Raw genomic sequence first — 27,624 nt, 5'->3', positions numbered from 1 at the left:
TGCATAGTAGTATTTCCCTTGCAGTTCTTCTTAGCTGCATATATTCAGATGAAAATGTACCAATGGGAGTGGGAAGAAATCGAGAATACCAGTGTCACTGACTCTGTCCTAGCCGCTCCAGGCCTCCATAAATGATGTCTGCAATGAAGGTATCTGCATTCCTCACTAATTATTCTGCGTACTGGGACACCCTTCCTACACCAGGCCTGTCCCCTCTACCCTCAGCACCAGGTCAGAAAAGCTCCCATGAGAAGGACACAGGGGGAGAGGGACAGCAAGTAGTAGGTATATCAATTTGGAGGCTACCGCAAAGAGAAGGATCAATCCCTCAGCCAGGCCTCCAGAGTAAAGGTAGGATGTATCCTAAATAGCTGCCTTGGCAGTGGGAATGTCCGATGCTTGCAAGCTGGCCATGGGGTTGTTTGAATGAGAGCAACAAATATGAAGGAAAAGATCAGTCTGTAAGGGCATTTTGCAGGGGGAAGAGAAGCATTTAAAAACCTATTTAATTCTAATGCTTATTTGTTTTTAAAGTAATGCATTTTGTTTGTTTGGTTTAAAGTTAATTGTTCTAGTTTTTGTTCCAATAAACTCCAAATATAGAATTGAAATGTCATAGTCCTCCAGGTCCTGTCACAGTGTCTTTTCTCTTCTGTGTAAACTAAGCTATTTCATTGCCATGTTCTGTTTTCCCTCTAGCCTGGCCTAATTATGTAGGTAGTCAAAACTAGTGGTGTGTTTATTTTTTCTCCTGTTCTACACTGTAAGTAGACCCAAAACAGTCATCCCCAAGCACCAGTTGCCATCAAGTTCAGAAGCAGTATCTGTTTCAAACAAACCAACTTTCAGAAGCTGCAGTACAAAAATACAATTAAACTCCTCATTCCATAAACACTATCTTCCAATTCACCCCCTAAATTCCTTAAACTGTATTTTACTCCATCCCCTTACCTTTGACTGCCTTTCTTCCTCTTCACTGCTTATATGATCAGGAACATCCTCTCTTTCTTTAGCAAAGTAGTTGCTTTGCTGAGACCATTCAGAATTTTTAATGACTATCCCAGTGTCTTCTAGATTCAGTTGTCCTCTAATGCTCCTTGGCAGCAAGGAAACAAATGACAGTCTCCTACAAACATGCAAATATTGTCACCTCTATTGTGTGCATGTAAAATAAGAGTGTAATGCTTTCAGGTACCTACAGCTGCCTGTGGTGTTCTGTAGATCGTTTAGTCTGTGCTGGTGCAGATGATGTGCCTGCCACTAACAGGCTTGGCAAACAAGTTCTGTAGTTTTGGACCAAGTTTTCCACGTGCCAATCGTTTCAGACATTTTGATCATCACATTTTTGTTAGCCCCAGTATAGTAAATATCCACGCAAACATAGAAGTTAAACCTCATCATGGCCTCCACTGACTTCAGAAGATGAGTTCATACATGCGGATGTTTTAGGCACGAGGGAACAAGAACTTGATTTCTTCCTATTGAAAAGCTTTGTACTGATGGACATTTGTTTAACAGAGCTCTTCCGTTAGCAGGGAGAGTTTTAAGACAACCACATTACACGGAAATGTTGACTAAAGGCTCATCTGTGCCTTTCAAGGCACCCATAGGTTTAACCAGCCCCATCAGGACCAGACACTAAATATACTAGAGTATATTACAGTTTATTCCAGTTTGTTGCATTCTCATGGTGCTGCCAGAATATACAATAAGCCAGTACAGAAATGTGTTACTTGGGGTGCTTCACATACTGTGCACATATATGAGAAATTATTGTACAAGTGAAAAGAACATGTGAAGATGCAAGACATGATATTTTGTTGTTCTTATGGATAGGCAGAAAAAGATAACAGTATACTTCTGAACTTATCGATCTGATTGTAACTGTACAGCTTCTCTCACAAGCTCAGCTGCCACAGCACAATTGCTGCAGAACAAGACAGCAGCAGCCACTGTGGCACAGAAGTTACTTTAGAAATAGCGTTAAATATGCTAGATCTTTTAGGCACTGACTTTTGGCAAACTACTCCACATGATATTTCTAAAAGTAAAGCTGAAAATTAGATTTAACCATTTTTATATCTTAGAAAAGCAACGTGGCTGGAATAAACAGAGTGAAGGAGGCCACACAACATCTCCTTCACAGCCGGCATGAGCTCTGATGAGTTCTTTGTGTCCTGCCCCATGAAGAGTCACTACACTGCCTCTTAGCTCTGGCCTGCTGGACTGCACAGCTTGCTCAAAACACACCTGGTGGCTATTGCATGGGGCTAGAAAGCTGAAACTGGGGAGAGATGTCATGCTGAACTACTGTGATATGGCTGGGAGGAAGCTGAACATCACACTGTCAGTGAATGATCTTGACCCCTTTGATTAAACAGGTTGTGTAAAACTAGCATTTGATGCAAAGGTCTGTTGACAATGCAAGGATTAAGGAACATATTTTTCAGGTCTGAGAGATCTAAAATGTTTTGCTGTGATTTTTCTATAGTTCATACATACTTTGAATTGTCCAGAGGAGCTGAAAAGCGAATCGAAGCGTTTTTGTTCATTGGCTGATCACTAGGTTGTTGGGGTCTGTTTCTTTTGTGGGTTGTTTTGTATATTTTTTAATTATGGATGTATGCTCTATGACTAGGGGCAGATGTAGATGTACTTAGGATTTGATCTTGAAAAAATTAAAATATAACCGAAATATAACCAAATCAGAAAAGCTCTGAAATACATTATGGAGTAGCTGAATAAGCTCCTAATATAGTTTTTAAATCAATTACTATTTCTGTAAACTTCATTTTGATGCACTTTTAAAAATAAAGTGCATTAAAGAGGCTCTTTGCTTCAGAAAAATCATGTAAAACCAGGTAGTGCCAACACAGAAAATTAATAAAATGTATATAAGGTTGAGAGCTAATTTGCTTGTTTAAAACAGTCTTTAGAAGGAGAATTACAGAGAATTTTTGGAATTGATTTAAAATCATACCTTCATTAGCCAAATACAGAATCAGGTTACAGTTTTATAATGTGCTGATGTAATTATGAATGATATGTTTAGATAATTCCTTTCCTCATGGGTTTAAATATGACTGCTTAAGATACAAACAATAGGGAAGAGGAAAACTTAGAATCTTTTCTATTATAAGGCTTGTCAGCCTCCAGAGAAAGACATTCCCAGTACATTCCTTTCACCCTCTTAACAGAAGTCTTTAAGTAAATAGTTGTCAGTGAGTGTTTGGAAAGCATTTTCAAAGTGGAAAGTACTTCAGCATTGGTAAATCTTGAACATTAATGCAGATACTAACCAAAACACCTTAAAGTTGGATTTTCTTCTCTTTTCTGTTTTTGAGAATCATCTTCTGTTTTCCTGTCCTTGGCTAAAACCTCACTGAGATGTTTGCCTAGTCTGTATTTTAGATTGTGTTTATGTCTTACAAGAGCAACCAACAATGTTACAGAAGAGAGAGGCAGAACAGTTCTGATATAAGTTAAGCTCTCAAAGGTAATCAGCACTTCTGAAATCAGCACTTCTGTCTGCAAAAGCATGTTTAAAGTCAGCGTTTAAGAAAATTTTTGCTCTAGATTAAAATGATTAGCACATAATTTTAATTTTTTGAGGCTAATTTTAAAATGTATGGGATACCTTCTTAAATTAAGGAGTTGGTCAATACTACTGACTGTAGAACTGTTTCATTTTCCAGACCTGCCTAAGGAACACATTTTTATCGTCAGTTCATTCAGCTACTGACTGATCCATCCATCTATAGAATGTGCTTACTTTAAAAGCCTGAGATTAATTTAGCCCCAAATAACATGACAGAGAGATTAAACACATTTTTAAATAATTTAAGTCAAGAATACAATATTCAAATGAATTTGTCACAGAAGAAACACTCCGGGTTGTCATCTTTTCAGTCAAACTGCATAAGTGAACATTTATTAAAACAATTTTTAAATATGATAAGCACTTATTTTTACACCACCACAACCCCTCCCACCCCCCCCCATTACAATGTACTTTTAATCTCACCAAAATCGAGCTGTAAAGAAAATTTTCTTTGTCAACACAGGGAACAATATTCCTGCATATCTGACAAGAAAGGATTCCCTAATTCCATAGTACTTCACTGACTGACCCCTTCCAGTGCTTAACTACACTCACACTTGGAAAGTTTATCCAAACATCTATCCCACATGTCTTTTTCTGAAAATAAATCATGGATCTTGCTTTGAAATTGTAAGGCCACAACTTTGCAGGCAGAAGCAATATAAAATTATCTTCACATTGCTCCGCTATTTCTGTTCTACTAATCCTCATGTGTGCAAATACATTATAACTATTATTTATTCTTCTAGACAGAAAGGCTTAATACAGCCTTAACTAGGAAAACGAAGTTAGCTGTCAACCTAATAAATAAATCTGTGCTCAGCAACAAAAGTATACTTAAGATTCCTCAAAATTTTGATATTTTTGAGAAAAATATATAAATTGTAGCTGAACAACGGCACCTAATTTATTTAAAGAATCCCATCATTGTACTACTCTATGACTTCAAAAACTTTTTCTTAATTGCAGTAGCCAGTTTCATAAATGTGGGCATATGCATTTGATTCAATGTATATAGCATTGCTGAATAAATATTTAGAAAGGAACAGAGCTTTCATAATACTAAGAAATTTTCATAATATAAGGTACAAGGTACAAATAGGTATTAGGGCTTGTGGATCCTAACACTGTTCATCACTTTCTTGTACAGTCATGAGGCAAGTATTTCTTCTACTCTAGCTGTAGAGTAGTAGCTAGGAATAAGGGAATTATTCCTATTCCTATAAAAAGGGAATACAGTTATCAAACAGTTAAAGTCATTTACTCAATGTGTCAGTGTGTCTTCCCCTCTGCTCTGCTGTTGAGACCCCACCAGGAGTACTGCGTACAGTTCTGGTCCCCCAACATAAGGACATGGAACTGTTGGAGCAAATCCAGAGGGCCACAGAGTTGCTAAGAGGACTGGAGCACCCCCCTATGAAGACAAGCTGAGAAAGCTGGGACTGTTCAGACTGGAGAGAAGGTTGTGTGGAGACCTCATAGCGACCTTCCACTATCTGAAGGGGGCCTACAGGGAAGCCAGAGAGGGACTCTTCATTAGGAACTGTAGTGACAGGAGTTATGGGTACAAACTGAAAGAGAGGAAATTTAGATTAGATATTAGGAAGAAACTCTCTATGTGAGGGTGGTGGAGCACTGGAACAGGTTGCCCAGGGAGTTTGTAGATGCCCCAGTCCAGAAAAAGCCTTGAGCAACCTGGTCTAGTGGGACATGTCCCTGCCCATGGCAGGGGAGATGGTACTAGATAATCTTTGAGGTCCCTTCCAGTCCCTTAACATTCTGTGATTCTATAATAAAGACTTTAAATCTATTATGAACTAATGTAGTTTTTTCTAAAATATAAATGTATGGAAGCACAAGCTTGTAAGTAATCATGCAACTTGCTGACAACTTTTGTATGCTCAAATAGCTATGAAATACAAGGAAAAAGCTGCTGTTCATCTTTATAGAATATTATATGAGTATAAAAGCAAGATATGGATTTGAAAGCGCTAAGAGGAATTTTACTGCAAATTGGTGTAGGTACACTGAAGTGTGGCATTTTTCTTGTTTTAGTTACATTATTCTCAGAGCTTTTTAGTCAATCCTGGGAGAAGTAGTAAAACTTCAGAGACTGTGTTCATACAGTGGGGCCTAATTTTATTCATGTGTACCCTGAGGAGAGTGTAAAAACTCAGACCCTTATTCCTCTTGCAATTCTGCTTCTTGGAGATTTTTAGTCTTAAGTGCAATACTGAACTCTCTGTTGCCAAGCCGAAGGTCACCTCTGTTGAAAAAAAAAAAAAGTGTATGATCCTGACATTCCAGCAGGATGAGAAGGGAGATGAAAAAACTTGCCAAGAAAAGCCAGCTTGTAGTGGAAAGTACCTCCCTGGTGAGGAGGAACAGAAAAGGGAAACAAACCTCAGATTTTCTGATCTTTACCATGTACAGTTAAACAACATTTTGCAAAATTCAGTGAAGAAGACAAGAATGCAAATTATCCTGTGCTATTCAGAGGGACAACCTAGTGGGATTTTCAGATCAGGAAGCATAAAAGTATTTCTTCTTTCTTTTTAATTTCAGATCTAGAATAAATAAAACCTACAGCTCCCCAGTGCAAACACACAATACCATTTACAAGGCATAGACCACGTTTTGTTCTATTAGAGCTCTTAGCACATTGGCTCTCAGTTTGTGATACTACAAATACCTCCTCATCCTAAAAGTCCACCCAAATCCTGAAGCACTGAGATGAAACTGAAAGCAGCTGCACTGCATAATGCCAGAGAGTTGCCTAACCTCGTGTCTGGTATCAAAGAGTGTTCAGTGGTCTATGCCACGAGGCTATGAGGATTGCAGGACTGCCAGTCAGCCTGGAACACTTCCCTGGTTACAAACTCTCTTGACTTCCAGTGATCAGCCTTCAGTGAGTTTCTGATCCAGGTATCTTTGCTGTATGTCCCGTTTTGTAATGTAAGAATGCCACGTGTAAAAAAATGTTGCTAATTTTTTTACTTTGGACTGGCTACCTCCAGATTACTTTTTCTATCAAAAGGCACACCTTTTCCACATCACTTCTGAATTTACAGATCCCTGTTACATCCTCACCGAGCTGCCTCTTTCTCATCCACAAGACTCCCAGACAATTCATCTGCTTCTCAGTTGTGTTGTCATTACACAGTTTTTGGCTGCTTTGATCCTCCTATTTGAGCCTTTTCCTAGCTCTGCTGCCTTTTTGTAATGGAGCAGACCAGAATTTTACACTACATTAAGACCTAAGTGCACCATCAATTTACACAGCATAAAACTGTTTTCTGTTTTATTCTTTATCCCCTACTGAGTCATTCTTAGCACTTGTCTGACCTGCTGCTGAGCAGTGAGCTGAGGTTTCCATAAAATTACCCAGGTAACTCCAAAATCACTTTGCTACACAGCAATAGCTACTTCAGAGGACCAAGGTGCAGGTAAAGTGAGAACTCAGTATTATTTTATATATTGTTTTATATTTATGTTATTTTAGTAAAATATTGAAATACATCTACTTTATCAGACTCTCAGTATCATGAGATTTGTCTGCTGCTTTTAGCACTTTCCATTTTTATTATTTTTGAGAATACAACCTAATTGCAAACATTCTGTTACTGTTTAGACCTCTTTGACTGATCTGTTATGTATCTGATTTTCTCCTTTATTATTATCCTATTTTGCAAATAGCCATGTGGATGGCCCAGTGTCCCATTAAGGGACTCCTACTCTTCAACCAGTGCATCACTGTTTTTCAAAGAAGCTTTAATGAGAGACCTCACCTAAACACTCGTACTTGTCTACTCAGGGAAGTGTCCAGCAACTCTATTGACCATGAGGCATGAACATTCTTAATATGTAAATATTCATACTACTCAGTGCTTTTACACTCTGATCACCTAATGACCTGTAAGCTTCTCTTGTTTAGAAAAAAACATAAGCATGTACAGGTATTGCATATTTTTCCACGTTTTTCATATTTGTTCATTTCTATTTTCTTAACTTTGACACAAAATACTAAGGTGAGATTTTTCCTCTTGTGATTTCTCTAACTCATTTGCCAATGAAAAAATAATTTATATTCTCCAGTGAAACAGTGATCCAATGCTCACACTAAAAATCGAAATTTTTATTTGGATTTGTTTTCTGTTAGGTGTGGTTACCACCAGGTATGGTTACCACCTGGTATGGTTACCACCAGAGTGAGAGATTTTGCTATATATGGTCATAATTCTCAATGGACTAACTTCATAGCCATAAAGACACTCAGTCTAAGGAAGTCTGCATTAGTGGTTGCTTATTTAATTTCAAATCATAGCATGGCACTAGTTTCCCACAGAAGAAACAACTCGTTATCTCCGTTGTCTCAACAGCCTCGCTTAAAAGCAGATATTCTAGTCTTCAAGTGGTTTTTTTCAGACTGCAATTTCTACAGAAATATATACAGTGGGTTCAGTTCACAGTTTTAATGGAACCTTAGTTAAACTGCTCCTTGATGTTTATTTTCCCCAACTTCTACCCTATTCTTTTACCAAAGTCTATTTATCATCCATAATCACGTTTCCCTTCTTACACATCTACTTTTCCCCTGTTCATAGACTTTAAATGCCTATTTCTTTCATTAAAAAAAAATGCTGTGACAGAATCCTGGTTTCATTCTTTGCACATACTTCTATTACTAATGGGCCTGTCTGTTTTTATTCCCTTGACAGTATTTGCATGGTCATGCACTGTAACACTGTTTCTCTCCCTCTCTTCTCCTCCTCTGGAAAGCTACTACATGAAGGGTCTGGAAAGCTACTACATGAAGGGTCTGGAAAGCTACTACATGAAGGGTCTGGAAAGCTACTACATGAAGGCCACGCTCTTCCAGCCTGAAGTAAAATCTTTAATCCAAAGGGAAAGTGTACTTTTTTTAATAGCAGAAAGAAGGAGGAATTAGAAAATAGAAGTAAAAACCCTGTTTCTGTTCAGTGCTGCTGCATGAAATAGCCACAGAAAAACAATAAAAGGAAATTTGTTAGTGAAACCATTTCAGAAACCAACTTTTTTTCTGACAAATGTACAGAAAACATTAATTTGAGGAGTTGAGGTTGTTTTATTTTACACCTAATACAATTCAAATTTAAAGGATTACTTGCACAAAAAAATAAACACATTTGGTATAAAAATTTATTGTCACTTTAACACCTTTTTTTCCTCTTATGGCCCCCACCTTCTCTGGAGCAGAAACATATAAAGACTAATGGCACAAGTTTGTTTTATTCTACAGCATTTTTTTTGTTTTTACATACTTGAGTACCCTAAAGGACAACAGCCCGCTGTATACAAGAACCATTTTCTTCAGCCTGCTGAATTAAGTTTCATAAAGAACCAAAGCTATAAAGGCATTTTAAAAACATTGTCTCTTTTTTTCTTTTCAGAAGCACTGACTTTTTGCACCATTTATATACATAGTGTTACGTAACAGCTCTTGAGTACAGTACATGCAGCAGAATATATCTCTTGTATATAAAACATACATTTAAAACCTTGACTTATCGGAATTCTTTGAAGATTAAATAATTGTAGAATGCCCAGTGCTTAGAGAAAATGGTTTGATAGTACAAATCTCTGCATATGTTGGCCACTGGAATAATCCAAGGCTCACTGGAATATTATCTGTAGCACATCAAGGTGCGTAAATAATTTACTTAGAATGTTAAAACACAACTAGCAAAACCAATATTCATGATCTTACGACTGGGGGCTGGAACTAGATGATCTTTATGGTCCTTTCCATTAAGTCCCAACCATTCTATGACTGCCATGTTAACTCTTCAGTGGTTGCAAGGAGGTGTTATGAGAGTTCCCCCTCTGCTCCTAAGACCTCTATAAAACCTTTAGTACACAATTTGTTTTCCAGATGAAGAAACTTATTTATGTCTACTGCCTCTTCTCTTCATTGCAGCTGTACACTGTGGACAGTACCATTTCCCTTTTGGTGCTTCTGTCAGTCCAACACATCCATAGTGGAACCACTCAATAGGACACTATAAAAAGAGAGTTAAAGAGATGGTTTGGGATTTGTTTGTTTTGTTTTTTTTTCACAGTGCCTATCACAAATACAATTCTATGAAAATGAAACACGAGTAAAAAGCATAGATTCTGCTTTTCATACAAATCACAGGAAAAAATGACAAGAGATGAAGATCTCAGTCTCTAACATACACTCAATAAACTAAGGAGAGTGATAAGAATTCTAGGACTCATATGAACTCACATAACAGAGCAAAATAACTATGTTTTGCTTTGAAAGACTTAGTTTGACAATACTAAGTGACACAAAAGTAATCTTATCACGCATTTCTGTTTAAATGTAGTGTCTCAGTAAATACATGATGACATTCAACTGCTCTTTTAAAACTTTTTTTATTTGAAGAGGACAACTGTTATTAGCTAAACACAGCTAAGCATTCAGAGAAATAAATGGCATTTTGAACTAGGGCTTTTCTGAACCTAGTAAAGGCTGAAGGTTTCTAAAAGAACCTGAACTGTGAGGAGAAATGAGAAGTTTCCTGAAGGGTGGTTCAAAACATATGCACTTTACTCTAAAAAAATCTATTCAAAAACCAAGTCTAAAAAAAAGTAACTTTGCAAACAACAGTTACATGCACAAGCCTCTTATGAACCCTTTGAACTTTGTTACTTACATCTTGGTTATCACAGCCTACCATTTCACCATAGGACACCTAGTGAGAAAAAAAAATTCCATCCTTAGTAATTGTTAACATTTTCAAAGGGCTAACATTCAAGTTTTTTCCTTTAAGGAGTCTGACCATTAACAGCTGCAACAACATTTTGATTTTTCTTCTCACAGGTACCACAGATATCACAGAATATTCTGGAAGGATATTGGAAGGGACCCACGAGAGTCATCTCTCTTAAGCATCCTCTTCACTCTTAAGTGAAGAGGCTGTGTGGAGCTTCTGTTACACAATCCAAACACCACCTCGTTCCTAGTGAATTGATTTTCAAAGATCGTTTGTGCAAAAGAAGATGCATCTGCATATTTCAGGTTGGATAAAAAAGGTCAGCACTCAAAGCCTGAATGAAGTACATTTTGATGAAAACAACAGTGCTCAGTATGTTATCAGCCTAGTTCTCAAGATTATATTGATGTCTGCCATTTCCCTTGCATACATGACAATTTCAAGCACTTTATTTGAAACAATCAAATATTTTAAAGAGAATTACAGAAATCTATAAACTCTAAAAAAAGTCAACTCTCTTAAAAGTGTTTGAAATAAGAACAGGCATTTTAAGTAAGTTTCTTATGTTGTCATTCATTCTCCGGATAGCTTATCTAAAATTAGGTTTTTGTTTGGTTGTTTGGGCATTTTTAAGTTTATGGGATATTTTGGGTTTTGGTGGGGGTTTTTTTTGTTTGGTTTGTTTGGTGGTTTTTGCTTTCTACGGGGAAGTTGGAGAAAACAGACAAATTCCTTACTAACTTAACATTTTAACTACATTCACTGTGAACCCTTTCCATTTTTAATTTAATTATTTCTGAAGTCTCCACTAACAGATTTTAAACACTCCAGGTATGTCACATCACTAGAAAACTGACCACTTTTAGCTTGAGTTGATAATATTTGTAGCACCAGTAAGTAAATAAAAACAGATCAGGATTTCAAGGGTAAAACCAAAATGGTTTAAAATTAGCAACCAGAGAAGGAAGTTCAATTACATCAAACCAGCAGTTCTAGCTGTATTTCAGGCTGGAGGCTACCCTTACCTGATTACAAATGCAGTAACGTGGCTCATTTGGATCATAGGTCCAGTCAACCTGGCTATTAGAATCAGACTCTGGTATTACTGCTGTTTGCTGAGAAAGTTCTTGTGCTAGTGCAGATGAAGAAGAACATGATGATAGAGAGGAAGAAGAAGAAGATGACGAGGACTGCTGACTTGAGGATTTGTTGTTGTTTCTGAGAAAAGGAAAAACAAAAAGGAAAACTAAATTTTCTTATCTTTTTTTCTTTCTTTCTGGCAATTATGTGTCAACATAACATTATTTTAGGATTTAAAATGGCATACATGATTTAAATTTATTTCCTGCCAAGTGAAAGAATCACTAAACAAGTACTTTGTTAACTCTGAAATACTGCAGTATGTAAATCCCAAAGCATCATTTGCTAACAGATTTCATTCAACTACTGCAAGCACTGGAATGGACCCACTGAATGCTCTTGGGAAAAGGAAACAAGTTGTACCAGCTTACAAGTGCAAAATACAGTGTTCTAATCAATGGAATTTAACAGCTCTAAACTGTCAAATGGCTTTAATGAATGCTTTTCTTCACAAAATTTTCCATTAACAGCCTTGGTGTCAAGTCCCCATAAAAATTATAGCATAAATGAAACAGGAATTTACATATAAATAATGTCATATGTCATGTACAACAGGTAACTGTTTTGAAGATGACTGATTCTCTGTTAACCTCCACTCAAGCATCACCAATCACTCCATAGGAACGGTGCCAGAATAAAAATTTTATGCTTTTGCTTATAGATGAGATCTGACACTAAATCTATGCATAGATTAAAAATCCTTCTAAAATAGTATTATTAATGGAGCTGTGAACACACATAAATTTGTATGAAGAAAAAAACTCGTGTCAGTTTAAAAGGATGGGCATTTTGAGACAAATTATTTCAAGTACAAGTTGTGACACTGTTGGTTAAAATGTTTTAAAACTTCATTTTAATCAGAAATAAAATTCAGTCCCCTTCCTGTCCTAGATGACCAGCCATCAGAAAGTGTTGCATTTATTTGTGATCTGGCATGAAGCAAATCTGCAGATTATTTCAAAACCATCTACAAACCGTTGCATGGTAATTCCCAACATTTGCTGTTATGTCAAATCTCTCCACAACACAAAAAAAATGAGGGAAGAACCTTGACTGTATCACAGATGAAAAAGCAAATCAACACATTTATTTACAAACTTGGAGTGTGTTTGCTTAAATAAAAAGAAGTGAGAGGACTGAAGAACACAGTCCTGAAAAAAAAATGTCCAGCAGGCAATAACTGTCTTCTACTGATTCTCCCTCACAGATATTAAATATAAAGTATTTCTATTATGGCCCATGACTTTTAAGAGAAAGCTTAGCTGCCTTAAAAGCTATAATTGCAGTCAACAAGTAAGAAAACCTACTTGCTTTTTCTGCCACTTCGTGAATCTGTGGTTGATGAACTTAATGTCTGTGTTAACGTAGATGCCAGAGCTGATGACGAATATCCAGCTGAATCTCTGGACAATGAAAATTCTCTTCCAAGCTGAAAATCATTGTTTTTAAATGCTTCATAGCTGGCTTTTAGACTGGATGTTCGTCTTCCCTCCTTCATCTAAAAGGAATACTGGTATTGTATCAGATTACACAGTAAAGCTCTTAAATGAGACAACTGCTAACTGTTAATTATTTGCACAGGTTCATTAGCTACCTTGTTAACAAAGTGATGTAGAGTAAGCAGTAAAATGTGTAAGAACATCCCCCAGGAAAAGCCAGAAAACAAGCTGTCCCTTTAGGCAATTTATATAGGATGAAACTGTGGCATATAAACAAAAGCTGAAAGTGATCATGGGAATTCAGATTTAAAAAAAAATAAAGTCACTAGCCTTTCTTCTTAATCAATAGCAGATGGCAGAGTGACAAGAACATTTTGACATTACCTGTGCCGTGGCTTGCACTGCTTGAGCTGCTGCCATGGTAATTGCACCGGCCCCGGATCCTGAAGATAATGAGCCCAGGTTATATGATGCCAATGGTTGAGAAGAGTTTGTATTGTATGCATTGTTTGAAGAGGATGATGAATTACTGTTTCGACACCCTTGATGAATAGAACACATTTATGAAATTCAAAATGAAACTAAATTCCTTTGCATTTTAAGAAGAGTTATATATGACAACCAGTGAAAGAGTAGGAACTCTGTTAACGTATCAGAGCAGTCTAATAATTTCGAAAAAAGGTTTTAAAAGTAATTTGACATAGAAAGTATTTGTATAAGGGAAAAAAAAAAGAAGTTTGTTCCCTCTCTATGCTCATGTGCAAGGAGTCCTTTTAGAAAGACAGCTCTCACTATCCTACTCAGCTATCAAAGAAAAGATGCAGCTGCTGTATCTGTCAATATTGAAACAATGCTGACTAACCATCAAGAAAGTAAGAATTTAACTGTACACCTCTACTGTTTCTGAAGTAAAACTTTACCGATCTTAATTCTAAAAACTACAAATCACAGTTTTAATGCAACACAGATTTCCATGGTCATCTACAGAATGATAGCTGCTCATAGTTACATTTTGTTTGCAACTTCATGTGAAGATCCTTCAAAAGAAAAGTGAAATAGGTACGAGGGAGACTAAAAACTGATGAACACTGCTAAATTCCAAAACATACAGTAGTTACTTTACGTACTATAACCTCTCATAATCTTTTATTTTCAGAAAAGAAACTAAGAAACGCCTAAATTTTGAAAATGGGCAGAAAGTTGTGGGGGTTTTTTTATTCACCAAACAGGCTTCTTGCCTCTTTTGACATAGACAATACATGAAAGAATTTTATTTTATTGTAGCCAAATGCCACCTCAGACCAACACTTTAAAAAAAAGAGATGTGAAAATTCTTTTCCCTTACTTTGGAAATTGTTCCATGCATTTCTTTTTCCCAAAGCAGTAATGCATTGATCTCTTATATTCCTACTACTGGCTGAATGAAATCGTACTGTTATCTTCTTTGAAGCAGTGTAAATAAAAAGGAACAGCCAACATACAGCTGTTAAATGACAACAAAACTGACCTGCTTCATGGACAACACAGATGAGTAACAATGCCTACAGTATCTCATGTTTCAAGTGATTGAAAATCCCAGAGGAAAGGGTATGGACCTCTGATTGAAAACTGGTTGAATGGCAGATCCCAGAGGATCATTATCGATGGCACAGGGTCTAGTTGGAGGCCTATCATTAGTGGTATTCCCCAAGGTTCAATACTGGGCCCAGTACTGTATAACTTATTTATCCATGACTTGGATGAGGAGGCAGATTCCTCTTTAGCAAGTTCGCTGATGACACAAAGCCAGGCAGAGTGGCCAATATCCTAGAGTTCTGTGCAGCCCTTTGAAAGGACTTTGACAAGTTGGAGAGAGAAGCAGAGAAGAACCTTCTGAAATTCAACAGAGGGAAGTGCAGGGTCCTGCACCTGGGGAATAATCCCCTGCACCAGTACAGGTTGGGGTCAACTTGCTGGAAAGCAGCTCCGTGGAGAAGGACCTGGGGGTCCTGGTGGACAACAGGCTGTCCATGAGCCAGCAGTGTGCCCCTGTGGCCAAGAACCTGGAAGGTTCTTAGGAAGACCATTGCTAGCAGGTCAAGGGAAGTGGTCCTGCCCCTCTGCTCAGCCTTGGTGAGGCCATATTGGGAGTGCTGTGCCCAGTTCTGGTCTCCTCAATACAAGAGACAAGGAGCTCCTGGAGCAGGTCCAGCAGAGGGCTATGAAGATGATTAAGGGACTGGAGAATCTCTCTTATGAGGAAAGGCTGAGAGAATTGGGCCTGTTCAGTCTCCAGAAGAGACAACTGAGAGGGGACCTCAGCAAGGTATATAAGTATCTGAAGGAAGAGTGTCAAGAAGATGGAGCTAGGTTCTTCTGGGTGGTGCCAAGCAATACGACAAGAGGCAACAGGCAGAAACTGATGCCCAGGAAGTTCCACTGGAGTATAAGGATGCACTTGTTTACTGTGTGGGTGACCAAGCACTGGAACAGATTGCCCAGAGAGGTTGTAGAGTTTCCTCACTGGAGATATTTCTGAACTGTCTGGACACAATCCTGTGCAATGTGATCTGGGATAACACTGTTTGGAGCAGGTAGGTTAAACCAGATGACCCACTAGGGTCCCTTCCAACCGTACCCATTCTGTGATTTCAAAAGACTAACTCAAAAGTTTCTCTTCTTTTAATTTAAAACTAATGAAAGGAAAGACAATTAGGATTACCTGGTGTATTTTCTTTAGAAGCATCTGAAGTCAGGGTAGATAGAAGAGCTTCAGATTTAAACTTCTTTTCAGGAACATGATCTGTTGTACTGTGGTGAGAAGATGGATTGTGTTTCCTTTCTAAATGAAACAAATGGAGGGAACTTAAATGTAAAACCTATTCAGCTTGAAAGTCAAACTAAAAAAACAGCACTTTCAACTAATTTCCACTAGCAAAAACTTACTATTTCATTTTTGCACTTCTTCTTAACAAACATTATTATCATTTATTATGCCTTATTTTCCCCTGAAATGTCTGGAAGGAAAAGAATTCAGAATATTTTTTTTCCTAACACTACTCAAAAAAAAAAAAAAAAGGAAACATAAAAAGTGGCCACTTTTTTAAAGTCTTAAATACTTACTCTCTACTGGAGTATGAGAATGGGCGTGATGGTTATTCACAGGCTGTGATGGTGTATCCAGCTCCAGAGACCCTAAGAAGGGGTGAAAAGGTTAGGAAAATTTCAGAGTTGTCCTTGCCATGCTTTTGACTTTTAGATATTAAGTGAATCTTTATAATATTAATCAAATCACTATGCAGTTACATTTATTTTAATCATAAGAATTTTTGCTAGAGTAGAAACCCTTCCTACAGTACAACCAGGAGCCAGTGAGATTAGTTTTAAAAATTGGTGAATGCTAGTGTTTAACTATTGAAATCAAGAAGTTAAAATCAAGGTCAGTAAGGAGAACAAACAACATTGCTCTCAACATGCCACTTATGCAAATGAGTTGCACACAAGCTGGTGATGATTGGAGGATGGCTGCACCAAAACTACTGACAATCTCCACCAATATGAATTGAAAAATGTAACAGGTCAACTATGTAAACAAGACATTTTGTCCCACTGAGTCCATCTTGTCAAAATGGAAGCAATAGCAATGTATTTCCAGATGATTTAACATTCAACAGGAAGGGCTTCACTACCATTATCCAAATTTTCCTAATGCTTAAAATAAAAAGAGCAATTAATACAAAGAAAAAACCCACCTATGAAGTCGGTGAGGCACAAATGCAAGTATACATCTAGGAATAATATTTCTTATAGGATGAGGCTAAATAATTGCAGCATGGGAAAGACTGTTGACTATAAATTTCCATTAGCACAATATACAACACTTTTTGCATCAATCTCTGGCAAAAAAAAATCTGAAGTAGCTGCAATATCTACTAACTCATGTTTACATAGGAGACTGTTCAAGAAAGTAAGTGACATTAATTTTTCAAAATCTGTAGCTTCAACATTTCTTTACTTTTTTCAGTGCTTTCAAAAAGCACTGAAATACATGAGTATATGAGTAATACATAACTGTATTACAAAAGCTTAAATAAAATTATTCTGGAAGAAGTTCAAAGCATAACGAGCTATTTTGGCTGAGCAAACTTCAATCACATCATCAACTCGCCCAAAGGCTGCCCTCTGGCGGAACCTCAGCTATATGCATTTATTCTGAAAGTGAAAAAATTTACAGGCTTCTACTTTTAGCTTTATTTAAACAAACAAAGAAAACCCAAATCCAAACAAACCTTAAAGATGCCACATGCAGTTTGGTGCTTTTCTATTCTGAGTTCTTGAAATGCTACCTAGCAACCTCTCCAAACACATAGCTCAACAGAAGATAAACAGCTGGGATTTCAAGTAAAATAAACTAATCATTTTATGTAGTTGCTAGTTCATTAAAAGCATTCAATTTACAGTTTTTTCTTTGTGCCTGTTATTTGTAATAGCAATTACAAATAAAATATCCCAAAACTCCCAACTCATATACCAAAGCCACAAAAAGTTCCAAGAAAGAATATTTATTCCCAATATCCTCAAGTGATTTAAGTTACTTTTCACTGCGTTTGGCTATGAGGACAACCACTGCCTCCATAATCACAGTAATTAAATGAACTCAGAAATATATCATAATCACATCCAAACTTGATGTTTAAATGCTGATGCATACAGAAAGGCCAGACTCTTCTACACCAAGTTGGTCAAAAAAGCTGTCACATTACATTTTTGTTCACATTCTTAACACCAGCATTGCTATATTTGCTCAACATGCAGGTTTCTTACCTAAAATGCTCTTCCCTCACTACACCATTACAAAACAACCCATTCTCACCCCTTTAAAAAAATAAGTATCTAACTGTATTTGATATTCCACACCTAGAACTAAAATAAACTAAAGACCCTCCTCAGTGTGGTGGCAATCAATTCAAGGAAGAAATAGTACACTTGCAATTGGGTAGGTGACAGGCTTATACTGAAGTACTTTTCTGAATACCTCCAGTCATTAAAAACAGGTTTAAAGAATTCTGCATCTGTCAGATACAGTCACCAATTCACAAGTGCAACAGTTGTGTGAAAAAGTTATTTTAATTACTCAGTTGTATTTTGACTTCACTGGTAAAAATTGATGTTGAAACTAAAATTTGAGGATCACTGATGAAAAGTGGGTTAAAACAGTTTTAAAACAAGTGGGAATACTGCCTGCCCCTAACAAGTGTATGATATTTTAATTTTGCAAATTGACAGAAAGTGTGTCAAGTTCTTAAAGAAAATCATGCATACTTACGTCTCTCTAATATTTCTGTGATTCCAGCATTATCTGCTTCAAGTTCCATTTTAAATTTAGCGAGTTCCTGGTCCAATTTTCTCAAATGACGGTCCACCTGTTTTTCAGACGAACCAACAACAAAAAGCCTCCAGTTCTGGAACATGAACATCTACATCCTTAATTTCAGACTTGCTAAGTATTTCCCTTCCAGCAATTTTATGCCACGCAGCACTAAGCACGTACAGTAACACACAGAAGCATATCTTCTTGGTCACCTCCATGTCCCTCACTCAGCAGAGACAGTGGTGGTAACACCAAAATAGCGTAGGCAGTGATCCAACACACTGTCATAAGTGTCTCTTTCGAGAAAAAAGATGAAGAGGACTTGGAGGTGCTGTGGATATGTCAATATGAAGGAGAAGAGAAAGAACAGTTCATGACATGGGCTTTAGAAGAGGTTGGGCTGCTTTGGGGAAATTGAGTCTTAAGTAAAAGTGTAGAGATTCCTACGCATTTGAGTAAATCATGACGTGCTCTTGGGTACTAAAAATTAACAAAAAACCCCCTGAACTCACTATCGTGAAAAGAAACACTATGTTGCAAATCCTTTCTACGTCTGCAGCCATCCAGCAAAATATATCTGTCTCTATTAAAAACTGAACAGGTTTTTCCAGTTACCAGCTAACCAAAAGAGAGGATATAAGAGCTGACTTCTGGAACAAACTTTTGGTGCTGCTGTGAAACTAAAGCAGTTGTTTTATGTCTACTACATTTGAATGCAGTGTGACTTGTAGGGTCTAAGAAAATGCAAAGTAAATATACTTAAACTTCAAAACCCACATGCCACTATTCTCTGGGCCCAGCCATCCAGCCAGTTTTTTACCCAGCCAATAGTGCACCTGTCCAAGCCAGGAACAGTCAGTTTCCCCAGAAGAATGTTGTAGGAAACAGCGTTAAAGGGTTTATTAAAGTCCAGGCAGACAGCTTTCTCTGATCTGCCAATCAGGTCACTTTGTCAAATGAGGAGATCAGGTCATTCAAGCAGGACCTGCCTTTCCTAAACCCATACTGTCTGGACCAGATCCCCCTGGCTGTCCAGCTCGTGCTGTGGGATGGCTCTCAAGATGATCTGCTGTTGCAGTCCAACAGAAAAGGAAGTGCTAAGATTAAACAGGAAACCTTGGGCCACAGGGGCTGGAAAAAAACATCATCTAAAAGACCAGACAAGATCCACTGACATTCACTTCCTGTGGATTGTCCTGATCTCTCCCAGCAGGAAGTAGAGAGATTTTGCATGATGCTATCAGATATCTCATTGTTTTCTCCCTCCCTGTGTAAATCCTTATTTCAGGAAAAGCTAACCACCCTTCCCCAGTATAATCTTGCTTACTGGAAATATCAAATCCTTTTTCCCCCAAATGTAAATACTGGATCCGAAAAATGTAAATCCATTTTTCCCCTTCTGTCACCCCTGTTACTGGAAATGCTAATAGATTGTGGAAACCCCTCTCTGGAATAACCCTACCTCCTCATTAGCATGTTAAGCCCCCAAGACCCTTAAACAGCGTTTGCATGTTCAATAAATCATTCCAGTTTTTGCCCCCATAGTTGGGATCATGATAGCTTTATTAGACCCTTACAATCTGCTCCATGACCTTCCCCAGCACTGAAGTCAGGTTGACAGGCCTGTACTTTTCCGGATCCTTTTTCTGACCCTTCTTGTAGATGTGCATTACATTTGCTAATTTCCAATCATGTGGAACTTCTGCTAAATGAATGGAAGTGGCTCAGTGAGCTCTTCCACCAGCTCCTTCAGTGTCCTTGGGTGGATCCCATCAGGGCTATAGACTTTTGTGTGTCTAAGTGGCATAGCAGGTCACTGACCATTTCCCTTGGATTATGGGGACTTCATTCTGCTCCCCAGGTCAGGGGGCTGGTTACCCTGAGAACAACTGGTCTTGTTACTAAAGACTGAGGCAAAGAAGGCATTAAGTACCTTGCATCCAGTAAAGGGTGGAGATTTTCCTCAGCCCTCCTTTTGTTGCTGATATATTTATAAAATATTTTTTATTGTCTTTTGTAGCAGTAACCAGTTTTAAGTTCTACTTGGGCTTTGGCCCTTCTAATTTTCTCCCTGCATATACTCACAATATCCTCGTAGCCCTCCCAAGCTGCCTGCCCCTTCTTCCAAAGATGATACACTCTCTTCTTTCCCCCCGAGTTAAAGCTATTGCTCTCTATTTAGCCCAGCAAGCATTCTTTCCCACTGGCTTCGTTTTTTGGCACATGGGGACAGCCTGCTCCTGTATATTTAAGATTTCCTTACTGAACAATGTCCAGACTTCCTGGACTCCTTTGCCCTAAAGACTGCATCCTGAAGGACTCTTTCAACCAGTTTCCTAAACAGGCCATAGCTATGCATTAAAACCTTACAATTTCTAATCTTATTTGTTTTGTATTTAAGTGACGCTTACTACCAAAATAACAAAATTCTTAAAAGTCAATAAAATATTAAATGTTTCTTTCACCAGCAAAGTATCTGTATGTAGATGACACAGAAGTACAGGTAGCACAGCTGTAATGCTTATCAAAATTCTTAGAACTCCTTAGGGCATAAATTTAGGTAATTCACCACAAGTCTTGTGTCCACTTACCAGATCATATATTTGATTAGCCAGTTGCACTTTTTCATCTGCATCTTCCAAAGCCTTATAATAATCCTGTTAAAGAGAATTTTTTTTTAAATTATGAACATAAATAAATTAATTTCCACTATTAATTTTAAGCTATTGTTATCCAACACAAAATATAAGCTAAAAGGAGAAATTCCAGTCATTTTTGAGAAAGCTTGTGAAACTTTACTGTAAACAACAATCAGCTAAATTTTAAATGAGAGATATATATACCAATTTATTGTATGGGCCTTAGAACAAGCAAACTACAAGATGGAGACATCTCCTCCTACAGTGATATTTACATTTCTGCAAGAAATGTTACAAGAAAAGAAACAATCCTGGATTTATTTTATATTACACAGCATAAAGTTATGGACTCAAAATGAGATTATGTCTTTTTCTTCCTACAGGTCTTTAGGACCACGGCAGATCCAACTGCTCTTCAAAAAGATGCTGAACAGTACTGTGCAGGGAGGCCTTTCCAACACTGCAGTTAAATAGAAACAATGTTGTATATATCTTAAATTATTTTAAAATAAATTTCTATAACTCATAGGGTAACTTGAATGAAGCAATCCAATTTAGAAATCTGCTCTAACCAATGAAAATTCACTGACAAAACTTTTTTTAAAAAAATATGTTTTCACATGTTTTTATGTTAGATTTAAACAGATTTTACTGCCTTTTAATTCTCAATTTCCAGTGAATAGTATCTTGCTTAGACGAAAACTACTTGAAATTTTGGTTCAACTAAAGTCAAAACAAGTTTTCATTTACTCTAGGGAAGTTGGAGCTTTGACTTTTTCTTTTTTAAAATACAGAAATCTATTTGCATTAATTAAAGAAGTAAACAACTAAATAAGAGGTTGAAGTAGCCAGTGTAAGAAACTACAGAGGATTTTCTCCCAACCAAATGATGGACTACACTTCCAAAAATACCACCACCAATGCCCAAGTACTGAAAGATAGAACACATCTATCTTCTTACTCCTCCCTCCCTCAAGCTACATATACCATATATGTAACATATAAAAGGACAGAGGCAGAATTACAGGAAATGCTAAATCTAGCTTTAAAATTATCCTCTAAAAGAAAGTCAATTAACTTACACAACTTCATGTCACACAAGGAGAAACAAAAAATCTGAGCTGAAAATTTAGTACCTGGTTTCCTCACCACTTCAGGATCATATTTTTTAAATTGCTAGCAAATACTGGGTAAAACTTGAGAGAAATGCTTGATCAAAGAAACCTTTCAGTCACTTTTCTCCTCCGAGGTAGTTCTATCCATCTCTATGAAAGCCCAAGGGAAGGCATAGTTCTGAACACTTAAGTCTCCATCTATCATAAGCTATTTTTTCCTAAGGTTATCTTAATTTGCAAAAGAAAAATGTTATCCACTCCTGTGATATTCTTACTTTTTTGATTGATGTCATTTGTTCTTCTCTCCATTCAGGTTTGTTTTTCTTTGCGTTCATAAAAAATTCATTTACCCTCTGCTCAAGCTGATCCATTGCATCTGTAGCATAGGAAAAGATTAAGACAAATATTATCTTCTCATGTACATAAACATTAGGAAATAATGGGAGATTTTTTTTCTCAAACAAAGTTGACAGGACTGAGGTGCAAACTATTAGAGAGGAAAAAAAAGAAAAAACCAAAACAACCAAGCGACAGTGGACAGCGGAGGGAATTATTTACCTTCATTTCCAAGAAGCAGAATTGCATTCTGGTAGGATTCTCATCAAGGTTCTTGTGCTCTCCAGCATGGGACAGGCAGGACTCCAAGTTCTAAAGGTTTTTTGTCCCTAAGAGCAGTGGTAGTGACTTAAAGCACGACCCAAACTCCTCACCCAGGGCTCTAGATTGCTGACTTTGGAACATTCTAGCCAGTTACAAACTGAGCAGGAAACAAAATATTCTCCTAAGAGAAACAGTCAAATACAAAACCAAATAATTGAAAAAAATTAGTGCCTCAAAAAGGTAGAGCAACTGAAGAGTAAAGTCACTGCCTTTAAATCAAGGGCCTCTCCATTGTATGCTAGGAAGGGTAAGGGCAAAGCACAAGTTATTCCCCCATCCCCACAGGGGTAAATCCCTGATGAAATACTATTTGGACAGGATTCTCACTTACATGAAGTTTAGAAATATCGTAAGGGGAAAAAATAAAACCACCAATTTTCTAACATTAACTATCTCTAGAAAGGAAAATGTTAACTACAAGGGGGTTTTTTTGTTGTTTATCAAGATAGTAACAGGGATTCCCTTCCCTTTCCCTTCACGCTCTCCCACTGAGTTTACTGCTTCGACAGTTGTGCACACAACAGCTTGCATATTTCCAGAAACGTACAGCTGCCTCAGTCAAACCTGCTTTGACAGCCTTGCTAGTGTCAGGGTCGATGACAATACTGATTTTTTTTCACAGCACTCTCAGCAACGCTGCCCAGACAGCAGTTTCAAATTAAATGTGACAACCCACAAACTACCTAGACTTCAGGTTCTGGATGTAAAACAGCTAAAAAACTTTCCAGAAACCACCATCAAAACTGAATTACATAATGGGCATCATCTCTTGCCGAAAAAAAAATGGAAGTGAACTATCTAGTTCAAGAAGCTCATGAATGACAGTATGACTAACTCTTAAAACCCAACAGAGGCCAAAGGTCTTTTCACCCTATGAAAATTCACAGCTAAAACTATTTATGTAAATAACCAAAAATCATTCATACTAAATGATCAAATACATTCATCAATTTTCCCTATGCTGGGAACATCCAGCACAAACCCCAACAGGAACCTACCAACTCTCACCATTAATCCCAAGCCATAACAGTTGTGACACAGGCTCACATCAACTTTGTTTAGACACAGACAAACAAAGCATTCACAGTTTTGGTGTAACTCAGGCTAAAGATGGGAGAATTTGTACAATGAGCATTTTCCACTTGCACCATGTTATCCAGGGAGAAAGTTAAGAAGTCTGAAAAGCAATCAAGAAGCACACACTTTATGTGGAGGCTTCTAAAATGACTTTTGACCAAATGACAACAACTCGATCCATAAAGCCAACGAACTAAATGTTCTACCTTCTATCCCAGAGCCCATACACCTTAGGTGATAATTATTCTAAGAGCTCCATAGACAAGAAATGACAAAAAAAAAAATCTTTCTTCTTCACTTTTTATTGAGGACACGTTATCAGCCTGTGTGAAACTGCATAAGGGAAAACTTCCACAGAAATTTGGTTTCTCCTAAAAGGGCAGAAACGGCAAAGGGAAGTGAAGGTGAGATCTACCAAATTGTATGAAAAGTTCTCTCTGGTACACACACTCAAGTTCATCCACCTTTTCTTCCTCCCAACCTTTTTAATCCAACTATGATACTATATTCTGAGATACTAATTTCTTTTATCAGATTTCTCAGGGGAGTTACCAGGAAATCTATTAGAAGAGAGGCTTTTTTCCAGAGTTTTATGTTTTACCATAAAGGCCTGATAAGCCATGACTTGACCTTAAACAGAGAAACATATTTTATGCTTCATGTAGAGCTCAGTTAAAGCTCAAGAGTCAAGTCACAACTCCGATGACCTTTGCTTTTCCCACAGTCTTATCAGAACATACAGAAGGTACATCTGGTTCGTTATTTCTTCCAACAACAGCAGCACCTGCCCCATTAGGAGTCCAAGTGGTCTAAACAGGACAGAACATAAAGTCAACACTGACTCTAAAACAGAGCAGCACAGGCGTCTCTGAATTACAACTCATGTGGATTTCTGGGACAGCATCACTCATTAAACTACTGTTTTCAAGTACTTTCAAGACCCTGAATCTTCACAGCAAGTCACTGTATCACAGCATGAGAATAACCTCCAGGTTTGTATGTAGGGCTCACCAGGCAGTTTGGCAACTGATTTTAGAGATGTTACTCCAGAAATTTTGTAAATGTCTTTGGATGCTCTGTCACTCACTGTGTAAAAATAACAGAAGTACCAAGGTCTGAGAGAATTTTTCTCTGTGCCCAAGGTTGGTCCTAGTATACAGTATTCAGTGTCATTTGCTATTTCCAGCAATACAATATGGAGTGTTATTTGTAATTTCCAGTTAAAGAAGAGGAAATGACACTCCTGCAACCTTGGCAATGCTAGCTGGCTCAATTCTGAAACACACTTAAAAAAAACCCTACTAGCTTCTTTGCCTCTCTATGGAACAAAAGTAAAACTTGTGAACTTATTCCAAACTACCTAAGTCAGTGAGCCGCTCACCCCCTCTCCAGGTGCTCTCTGGTGATAGTGACTTTAGAGGGATTTTCTCCCATAAGGAGCCATGACTGTTCTCACAACTTTAAGCACTGAACCCAAGACAGCACTTGGGTCATAATATACAAAAAAAATTGTACAGCCACTTCTATGTGTGTCAGTAGGGTCTGTTAAACAGACCTGCCGGGTCTACCAAAGTAAATATCCAAGGAAAAGCCTAAGACTGCACTTTGAAATATTATAGGTTAAACTGCAGTTTTCAAGAACTGTTCCCACTTAGTGCTGCATTGTGTATTCCTATACAGTATTCCCTTGTTATTTCAAACTTTGCTCTTTCTCTCATTTCTCTTTACAATAGCCCAACCCTTCTATATGGACGATTCCTCACATCTCTTGTGCAATAACAGCTTCATTAACGAAGACCTTTGGATCACAGTTACAGATAACCATATTAACTGTCTGTTAAATGACCACAACAGCTAATTAGATATTAAAGGACATCTAAGTCCTTTAATGAGATTGCATTAGAAAGGATGAAAGGCCAGTGCATCCTGAAAACAGCATAAAGCAGTGTATTACATCAGGATATAAGCAGAAATATAAAGTGATCTAAAAGAAACCTAAAATATATTTGTAGAAAACCCGAAGTATAAATAATATAGTTTTTATATGTATATATGTACTTATATACACTATATTATATATATTTATACTAAACATGTAATTATATTAAATATATATTCATCTAAAATGTAACTTGTATAAAACCTAAAGTATACTTATAAAGTATACTTGGTTATGTGTCAGCTAGGGCACAAGAGGCAGAACAAAGAGCACTTTCACATGTGCTATTTTAAGGGAGCTGGCTGGAAAGTTTCAGGGACAGCACGCCGCTGCCTGCTGAAGGAGCGGGACACAACTCATGTTCCAAACCACCATCACTGCTCTTAGGGATCAAAAATCTAAAGAGTTTGGGACGTGCCACCGAAAATGCCTTAGCGAGCAGCACAAGCCCAGGGGCTCCGCTCCAGCGAGACCCTCCCTGTGCCGAGGCCCGGCGGCGGGCGTGGGTCGGGGCGGGCCCGGGTCTGTCGCGGCAGCGCCTGGGGCGCGCGCCCCGCCCCTCGCAGCGCCCCGGCGGCTCCGCAGCGCCGCCTCCCGCGGCTCCGCAGCGCCCGCGGGACACAGCAAGAGCGCCCGGCACAGCCGGGACGCCAGCCGTGCGAGAGCGGTCGGAGAGCCGGGGCGAAGGGCGAGCAGGGGGCGACACCGCCCCGGGGCAGCCGGGGGGCGGCGGCGGGGAGCGAGTGGCTCCGCCGGCACGGGCCGGAGCGGCGCCGCTTCACCTCCTTCCTTCCCCGCTCGGCCTTCCCGTTCCTCCCGCCCTGCGGCGGGGGCGCGGCGGTGGGGCCGGAGCCCGCGGGGCGGAGCGGGGCGGGCGCGGAGGGGGCGGGCGGAGGCGGCGGGGGCGGGACTCACGTACTCTGCACCTGCAGGTCCATCTCGCGCATCTCGGTGAACCTGTCGCGCAGATCCATGGGAAGCTGCTCGATCACTGCGGGGACACGGGGGAGCGGGAGAGAGGGGGGGGGAGCCAGTCAGTCACTCGCCGCCGTGGGGGAGGGGGAGCGCCGCCTCCTCGCCGCGGCTCCCCCCGGCTCCCCCGCACCTGCCGTGCCCGGCCGCCCGGCGTCCCCGCCGCGCACACACTCACTCTCCAGATAGTCCTCCAGGTACAGCATGGCGGCGGCCGGGCCCGCGCCCAGGGGCTGATCGAGAGCGGGGGCTCGTCCCTTCCAATATGGCGCCGCCGCCAACAACACCCGCGCCTCGACTCAGCGAAAACAACATTGGCGGCGGACGGCGCTCGCAGCCGCCGCGCCGCGATTGGCTGCCCGCGGCACTGACGCACGGCGCGGACGGCGCGCCGGCCCGCGGCCTCACGGGAAGTGTAGTGTGTATGCGGGGAGGCGGCGTGTCCCGCCATGCCACGTCCTCCCGGCCGGTCTGCCGCGCTGGGGGCATTCCCGCCGTCCTTGCGGGCATTCCGGCCTTGCAGGGGCCGCGGGATTCTTGCAGCGCTGCTGCAAGTCAGGAGAATGGAAAGGGAAAACTTGCAGCTTCTTGACCAGACTTGGGGCTTTTGTTTGTTTTTAAGTTGTTGTTTTAAATGCTGGCAGTAGTGCATAAAAAGCATAAGAAATGTCAAAACTAATGAAATCGCTCCAATCTGTGTCTTCTCACGAGTGGCCTAAGGTAAAAGAGCTGCTCAGTTCAGCACAGGTCACAGGCAGTGACCACCTTACGACAGCAGAAATTTAGCGTGGGCTTTAGTGTTGCTGTTCAGAGTGCAAAAAAATAATTAGCTGGTAGCATTTATTGCAATCCAGTTAAAACACTTGTTGCAGTAATTTAAGTGTTTGTAGCTGAGGTTTTTCACGCAAATTCTATCCCCCAAGTAGTTTATTTC

The 27,624-nt window shown here is 39.0% G+C and overlaps 1 protein-coding gene across 4 annotated transcripts; it reads right to left on the bottom strand.

The window, feature by feature from the left end:
* Positions 1 to 8,685: 8,685 nt before the first annotated feature.
* On the bottom strand, positions 8,686 to 27,028 carry ING3 (inhibitor of growth family member 3). Of its 4 annotated transcripts, none has more exons than XM_017818245.1 (12): positions 26,869 to 27,028; positions 26,638 to 26,709; positions 22,318 to 22,418; positions 20,880 to 20,945; positions 18,244 to 18,340; positions 16,041 to 16,112; positions 15,640 to 15,759; positions 13,323 to 13,480; positions 12,807 to 12,997; positions 11,385 to 11,577; positions 10,300 to 10,338; positions 8,686 to 9,639 (listed from the first exon to the last, which is right to left on the bottom strand). In XM_017818245.1, the coding sequence occupies exons 1-12, from the start codon at positions 26,894 to 26,896 to the stop codon at positions 9,523 to 9,525; spliced, it is 1,254 nt and encodes a 417-aa protein (XP_017673734.1). In that variant the 5' UTR covers positions 26,897 to 27,028; the 3' UTR covers positions 8,686 to 9,522. The 4 variants fall into 4 exon arrangements, with proteins under 4 accessions (XP_017673734.1, XP_017673735.1, XP_017673736.1 ...); XM_017818246.1 differs by having other exon boundaries at positions 13,323 to 13,381; XM_017818247.1 differs by lacking the exon at positions 26,869 to 27,028 and adding an exon at positions 22,601 to 22,823 and having other exon boundaries at positions 26,638 to 26,685.
* Between the last annotated feature and the right edge of the window lie 596 nt (positions 27,029 to 27,624).

The sequence above is a fragment of the Lepidothrix coronata genome, unplaced genomic scaffold, assembly GCF_001604755.1.
Source record: "Lepidothrix coronata isolate B3197 unplaced genomic scaffold, Lepidothrix_coronata-1.0 Scaffold66, whole genome shotgun sequence".
Classification (NCBI taxonomy): Eukaryota; Metazoa; Chordata; class Aves; order Passeriformes; family Pipridae; genus Lepidothrix; species Lepidothrix coronata.
Note: the sequence above shows the minus strand (reverse complement) of the source record. Positions and strands in the feature narration are given on the sequence as shown.

Bases quoted from the DNA above. Each gene is read 5' to 3' on its own strand.
- ING3 (XM_017818245.1), bottom strand. From the start codon at position 26,896: ATGCTGTACCTGGAGGACTATCTGGAGA. The intron at 18,341-20,879 runs GTAAGTGGACAC...TCTGAAAAACAG, and splicing joins CTAATCAAATATATGATCTG to GTGGACCGTCATTTGAGAAA. The intron at 10,339-11,384 runs GTAAGGGTAGCC...TTTTCTCACTAG, and splicing joins GTTACTGCATTTGTAATCAG to GTGTCCTATGGTGAAATGGT.